The sequence below is a fragment of the Macrobrachium nipponense genome, chromosome 33, assembly GCF_015104395.2.
Source record: "Macrobrachium nipponense isolate FS-2020 chromosome 33, ASM1510439v2, whole genome shotgun sequence".
NCBI lineage: Eukaryota > Metazoa > Arthropoda > Malacostraca > Decapoda > Palaemonidae > Macrobrachium > Macrobrachium nipponense.
The window spans coordinates 45,856,483-45,864,327 of NC_087219.1; the positions used below are offsets into that span (position 1 = coordinate 45,856,483).

A 7,845-nucleotide genomic window follows, 5' to 3' on the forward strand; every position below is an offset into this window, starting at 1 on the left:
GGATGTCCCCAAAGGCTACGATAAGGTAAGTTGGAAACTGACCAGAGTCTGAAAGAATTCTCAGCCGAAGTCGGACACTTGACCGACTGGCATTTCGTAGGACAGGCGTTTCGTCAGAACGAGCGATTTGCTAATCGCAACCTCACTTCAAGACTTGGCAGGAGCGGAGATCTCTTCGAACAAATGTGATTGCAAGAGAAAATGACCTTTGTCATTTGGACATGTTTATTTACAATGTAAAATAATAAAATTTTATTCTACAATTAACGAAAAAAACATTACAAGACATAATGGTAGCTATTCAAGTTTATTTAGGAAATAACTACGAAATTACAGCAGGGAATATGCTCGGGACTCATTTTTTGCCACCTTCTGACATTCGCATCACTTATAAATCCTCTGCAACTCAGCTCTTCTCGGTATTAGAAAAATAGCGTTATTAAATTTTTTTCAATATAAAAATAAACCATTACTTAAAGTTCCGTTAATATCTTCAAACGTCCTCATCATTAAATTAGACTTCGTCCTACTATTTCAATTGTTTCAGTTATTAATGAGACTGGCCTGCTCAGTGTCTATTTCTGTCTCATGCCGAATTCTGGAACTCTTTCCTATTCTGATTTCTAAGACAAAATTCTACTACTCTTTTCTTTGTCATACCTATTGCCCTGGATAAGAGCATTTGTCTGCCCATGGCCCATGGCCACTGAAACAGAGTGAAAAAGAATAGAAGGACCCTTTTATTTATCTGTAACTCTTGAGAAATAATAACGACTCATTTATTTATTTGCAAGTGTTGGGAAATAATAACTGGACTCCTTTATTTATCTGCAACTCTTGGGAAATAATGACCAGACTCCTTTACTTATCCTCACCCCTTGGGAATTAATAATCAGATACCTTTATTTATCAGCAAATCTTGGGAAGGAAATAATAATTGGACTCCTTTACCAACCTGCAACCCTTTGGAAAAAATAACCAGTTGCCTTTATTTATCTGCAACTTTTAGGAAGTAATAACTGGACTCTGTTATTTATCTGCAACTCCTGGGAAATAATAAATTTACCTACCACCATCGGGGAAAAAACTGAAATAACAACTGGACTCCTTCATTTATGCTACTCTTAGGAAAAAATAGCTGAACGCCTTCATTGATCTGCAACCCTTATGGAAAAAATAATCAAACTCCTTTATCTGCAATCCTTGGGAAATAATACCCAACTACTCCATTTATCTCCAACCCTTAGGAGAATATAACTAAACTCATTGTAGTTGCAACCCTTACAAAATAATAGCTGGACTTTTATCAGTTTACAACCCTTGTGAAATAATAACCGAACTCCTTTACTTATCTGCAACTATTGGAAAATAGTGACCAAATTCCTAGATTCATCTGCAACCCTTGGGAACAATAACCTTACTCCTCCATTTATCTACAACCCTTAGGAAATAATAACCAGACTCCTTTATTTATCTGCAACCCTTGCAAAAAATAACTTTACTCCTTCATTTATGTACAAGCATTGGGAAATAATAACTAAAGTCCTTTATTTATCTGGAACCCCTGCAAAAAAATGGGCACATCTATTCATCTGCAACCCTTGGGGAAAAATAACCGGACAGACCCATTTATTAATCTGCGTGTCTTGGGAAAAAATAATCGGACACCTTTATGTGTAACCCTTGGGAAACAAATAATCTGACACCTTTATCTGCAATCCTTGGGAAAAAATAATCAAACTCCTCTCCTTATTTGCAACCCTCGTTCTTGGTAAATACTCAAGCAACCCATTTCTGGATACCTTCAGGTGAACCCGAGTGCTGTCATAGCCAAGCGCTGTTCGGGACTCACTTGTATGAGGCTGGACCAAGAGTGCGTCGCTACAGAAACCACCAAGAGAATGATCAAAGTGAGTAGATGGTGATCCTCAGTGTGTAAAAATCACACTTTTGCTCTTACTTGAAAATGCATAACGTACACCGCTGCTTTTGTGATTACTGAACGACAATGAAACTTTTAAATTAAGTAAAGTGGCTGATATTTAGCCTTTTAAAACCAGGTATCTTTCGCGTAACCATTGTACTAACGCTGTGGACCAATTACTGTATTACGTTTTCATGATTTCTTTAATGTCTGTTAGAAACTGTGGGTCACTTTAAGATAACTACCATACTAAATTGCAAATATTTCCTCATGATACTGTAACGAAGTTTACTTAGCTTTATCTTGAGGACAAATCTCAATTTTGCCGCTGCTATACTCTGTAACTGCCCATTCTTCCCTATGGTTCCTGTACTGAACAGATGCACAGTGGGGTTCTTTAAAATTCCCTGTCTTTTCATTGCCTTTGAAAGCCCCTTATTTCATTTAGAATGGATCTTGCTTTTTCCTTTCTTCATCTTCGCCTCATTCCTATCTTAAAATAATCGTTGTGGGTAGAACTTTTCTGTCAACTCCTGCATACCCTTCACCTCATCATTTTCATGGAATCATGAATTCGTTCCAGGCGGAAGCTTCCAGCATGAACATGGGAATGCAGAAGGAATGTGTTGACATCCCGGTCGAGGACCACGTTGCCTGCGCCTGTCGGTGTCTGAAGACGCAAGAACTCTGCGGAAAAGTCAAGGTACGAAAGGTCCTCCTGATCTTTTCATATGATGAATATATCGGCAATTTTCTTCGGTGGTTAGGGGTCTACAGTGTGGGCAACCCACTGAATAAACTGATGTAGCTCAAATTCTAGGAAAACTTGACACGGAAGGGGAAACATTATGGGAGTATACAACTTGTTGTAGTGACAGACCAAATTATTTGTGAATAAAAGCTTCACTACTTATCCAATTCCAGGAGGTGTTACTATTCTATAAAATCAAAATACACTTTAACGAACTAATATTTTTTTCAATAGCAATTAAGGTCATGGTAGGTGAGTGGCACTGCCGGCCACTTCCCTCTGGGTTGGCATTCAGTTCAAATTCTGTACAGCGCTCAATAAAATATCATTCCACCCTCAAACTCCCTGGTCTCTGATGTTCACTGGCACCCTCCAAACCTCTAAAACTTTTAATTAAATATTTTGTTCCTCTGACTAAACAGGTTTCTGATGATTAACTTAAGACTTAATCTGGCCCCTAAATCTAACTATATATCAACCTCTCAATTTATTTGTCTTTTATAGCTCGTCACTCTATTGACAAACTAACGTAACCATATATATAGATATATAATATATATATATATGATATATATATATATATATATATATATACATACATAACTTCAGGAAAGCCGAAGACACATGACGAGTTAAAAGGGTTTATTCGTAAAGAAACGTTTCGCACAAGGAACTTTGTGCATCATCAGTCTGTTAAAAATAAAAGTACATTTTAAATTAATAAACTAAAAAGCAAAATACAAATAAAAATTACAATCTAAAATTTTTAATTTAAAAATTATAATTTAAAAATTAGCATAATTCAAAGTTAAAAGTGAAATAAGAACATTAAAACACGACTACTAAAACACCAACCATTCGCTAAGAAAGGAGGAGAGAGAATGACTAGAAATGAGATTGAGGTCAGAAAGAAGACTATGCCAGGTATAGCGGAGACGATGAACTACCGCTATTCAATGAGGGAACAAGTCTTTTTGATAAAATAATGACTCGAGTGTTGTTAAATACTCAGAGTCCTTATTGTAATGTGTCTTCGGCTTTCTGAAGTTATGAATGTATATGGAAGTTCCTGCATACCCTATTATATATATATATATATATTATATATATATATATATATCTATATATATATAATATATATTATATATATATATCTATATATATATTATATATATATATATATATTATATATATATATATATATATATATATTCAGTTTTCCCGCCAAATGTCCTCATAAGATGAGCTAAGTAGAATACCTGAATAACAAAATCTTTGAAGGCCATTTTCTCAGTATTGGGAAAAAATTACTTACGCCACTTTGTCAACCAAGGGACGGTCTGGTCCCCCAGTCAGACTATATATTAATTTGTTAATCTATTTTTTTGTCTAATAACTGATCTTTTCTCTCTGTTGCTCCCGTTATGGAGTTTCTGTTAATTCTTTTAAATGAACTCCACATTCGTTGAGGGCTTGAATTTCAAGTCAACGTCCCCCTGTGGTCTTGTTCCATATGCAGAGGGTTCATCTTCCTATTGATAATAATAACCCTCTCTAACAGATCTTCAACAAGAGGATGTGCTCTTGCGACTGCCCGCTGGAGCGCAGGAAGACCTGCGAGATAAGAATGCGGGATATGCCCGGTACGGTCATGTGGGATCCAAACACGTGTTCGTGCCCTTGCAACGAATGGATGGAGTGTGGGTCGGGTGAACACTGGTCTGATGAAAAGTGCAGGTGAGTTCTTGCAACAGTGTGTGTGTGTAGAGTGATGAAAATACTCTTCAGGTAAAACTTGCAAGGGGTTCGCATTCATCACAGAGCACAGATCCCAAGACTTTTGGGTTGCCAAATGATGCAGGTGTTAAAACTCCACAGTTCCGGCGAGTTTTGCGATGCTAAATGATGCAGGTGGATTTTTTAAATACTGTGTGTAAAGTAATGGCAGTAGTTTTTTTTATTTATATAGATTTTTGGCATTATGCCAAGCACTGGGGCAACTAAGTCCATTCAGCGCTGAAACGGAAATTGACAGTAAAAGGGTTGAAAGGTGTAACAGGAGGAAAACCTCAAAGCAGTTGCACTATGAAACATTTGTTAGGAAAGGTTGGACACTCAGATGGAAGAAAGAGAATATAAACGGAAGTACAGCACAAGGAATGAAAGTAGTTCCAGCTAGGGGCCGAAGGGACGCTGCAAAGAACCTTAAGTAATGCCTACTGGAAGTAGTCATTAGTTAAACTCTAAGGGGTTAAGAATTAATCACAAACAGGGCAGGGCACAAGTCTGGCGAGTTTTGAGATGCCATACCATGCTGAGTTTTTAATATTGCTTGTGTAAAGAAATGAAAGTAGTCTTCACTTAAACTCAGAGGGGTACGAAATAATACCAGACAGTTAAAACTCCAAGAGGTTCACATTAATCACTAACAAGGAAAAGGTCCGGCAAGTTATCCTTCATTGCCCAAGTTGCCAAATATCACACACCACATATTTCAAAAACTGCAGGCGAGGTTTTGAAATGTGGTGCGTGATGTTTCGCTACTCGCTTAAAATCTAAGGCAGGGGCCACTTATCTTTGCAGCTAAAAGTTTTTTTTTCTTCTTTTTTTTTGGAAAGAGAATCATAAAAATGTAGTAAGTACTGACAGAGCCGCAATAAAAAAAATAGTTAAATACTTAATATTTTCAGCTTAGAAACTATTCATATCTCATTAAAGATCAATAAAATGGATGCCTATAATATGCTTTTAAAATTGAATAAAATTGAATCAAATATTGTCCTAAGAGTGTTACATCATTTTTTGTTTGTTTGACATGGATAAAAAGCTATTTGTTCGGCGTTTGAGCCGGGGTTTGACACCCCTAGGTCTAGGGGTTCAAAATAATATGAAGAAGGACAAAAGGTCTGGTGATTTCTGGGCACTGTTTTACGAGATGAGACTTCTAGCTCTACCCATCTACCCATCTCTGTTCCGACCCGACCCAGAGCTACAATATTTGTTCATATATTAGTTTGGGCCTATGTATGATCTTACAATATTTGCTGATATATTATTTACGGCCTATGGATAAGCTTACAGTTTTTAAAAATATATTAGCTACGTCCTGTGTATGTCTTACAATATTTGTTAATATATTAGTTAGGACCTGAAAAGTTTGACACTAGTGGCCACAACATATCCATGAACTAACTCAACCCAGTGTTACAAAATTTACTTAGGACTTAAGACAGTCTAAACCACCAAATGGTCACAGAAAAATGTCACCTAAGAGGCTTTTCTTTCACCCATCCAAGTAATGAGCGGACCCAATGTTTTAAATTGTAACATATTATAGATACAGTGCTGACTATCTGAAAATGAGTTCATTTTCTCTTCCAGGTGTGTTGAGGCAAATTCGAATGAAATCTAGAAACTCGATGGAGCATTTCAAGAGCTGCTGATGACAACGGAATCTTGTTACAAGAATGTAATGGATGACGACCAGTTTAGTCGACAGTGGTGCCTCTTAATGACTTGGAAGGATGAAAAAGTTGACAAACTTTTGTACTTGCAATACTCTAGTTGCCTTAATGAAGGTCAAAGCATACGACACATTTTTACACCCAGTATACAAGATAATTTAGCTTTTTTATATCAAGTCAGCTTGATACACACACATTATATATATATATATATAACTGAGTCACGAAAATTTGAAAAAAAACACTGTCACAAGGCATTGCGGGCGTTTTTGTTACTATCATGGGCAGAACTTCACTAACCACCCGTGGACAATATTATGTTAGAAGTCTCATAATTTTATTATAACAACTGAGTCTCTTATGACGACAATGCGAGGTCGACCCAGTTGGATTCATCATTCAACATCAGTCTTCACAGTGTCACTACGACAGCCAGGAATCCATCATAACACTAAGAAGTCTTTACTGTAGCAGTAATTGCTTCCGCAATGGTAAAATGACAGTAGTGAAAAATCCTAGTGTTGTCATGACACTCCTCGTGACAATTGAAATTTTCAAGAAGATGAAGAGCAGTGATTCTCACGACGGATAGTAACGTGGACCAAAGTTAGGTTAGATTGAGAACGTTTGGTTGCGATGCCTTACTCTTTCTTCAAAAAGGCCAAACATTCATTCTTTGCTTAGCATTTGTCATGACGACTGCAGATTTTACTGCCGTTCTCACTCCTAACATAGTGTTCTATTCTTCGCCATGTAATATACTGAATGAATAATAAGCTGAATAAATGAATAATAGGAACTGTTGTTCATTTCTTGGAATCCTTTCAATGTCTTCTTTGATCTATGCCACAGAAGTATTATCCAATTCTTTTTAGATTTGAAGAGGCCCAGTGCCAATTCTTAGACAATTTATTCACCATCTACAAAATAACCCAAATTTACACAAAGAATGTGGCCGATATACTTTTCCAATAACGTTTGGCAGAACAAATTTAGCAGAACGAATGCAGTCTGAAGTCCAACTGAAGAAAAATAAATAATTTATATTTTATTTGCATTAAGATTTCTCTACTGTTTAGCATGCGCATTAATTATTTGTTACATTTATATTCAAATAAATAAATCATAAATATTCTATCCTGAAATTCCTGTATCTTTAACTCAACGCGAAACACATTTTCCAGATCTCTTTAGACTTTTCTACCCTCTAACAAGAACAACAACAAACAGCAACAACGAAGTAGTTTGTAGGGTCACTCCCCGAGAAAGCGAAACATAATGATGACTTGCACCTTAACTCGTAGCCAGCAAATACGAACCGCAATCAATTATGTCTGAATAGGAAACCTAGAAAAAAATAATAGGAAACTAAACTCTCACCGGACACCTCCGACGTAATTCAGAGGCAAAAACAGGAAACACCTGCATGGCCATAAAAGTTACGGCAGATATTGCAAAAGGTTAAAGGTTAAAGGCCGATGGCTGAAATCTCACACCAGGTCCGGAAGTGTGTCAGTTTACACACTAGAGTAATTTGGTTCAAGATGAACTTTTGTCTCGTAGTTAAGGTTATGATATACATTATATATATTATATATATATATATATATATATATATATATATATATATATATATATATATATATATATATATATATATACAGATGGTATGTGAATGAATGTAGCATATGTGTATATATATATAT

At 36.2% G+C, this 7,845-nt stretch overlaps 1 protein-coding gene across 1 annotated transcript in view; it reads left to right on the forward strand.

Moving 5' to 3' along the window:
• Positions 1-6,938, forward strand: part of LOC135203144 (uncharacterized) — an 8,435-nt gene extending 1,497 nt beyond the window's left edge. Inside the window, exons 2-6 of the mRNA XM_064232816.1 lie at positions 1-25; positions 1,809-1,910; positions 2,508-2,627; positions 4,237-4,412; positions 6,057-6,938. The exon at positions 1-25 is cut by the window's left edge and continues 106 nt beyond it. Of these exons, the coding sequence (XP_064088886.1) occupies positions 1-25; positions 1,809-1,910; positions 2,508-2,627; positions 4,237-4,412; positions 6,057-6,087 (454 nt within the window). The 3' untranslated portion in view covers positions 6,088-6,938. The remainder of the gene's footprint in view (positions 26-1,808; positions 1,911-2,507; positions 2,628-4,236; positions 4,413-6,056) is intronic.
• Positions 6,939-7,845: the final 907 nt, after the last annotated feature.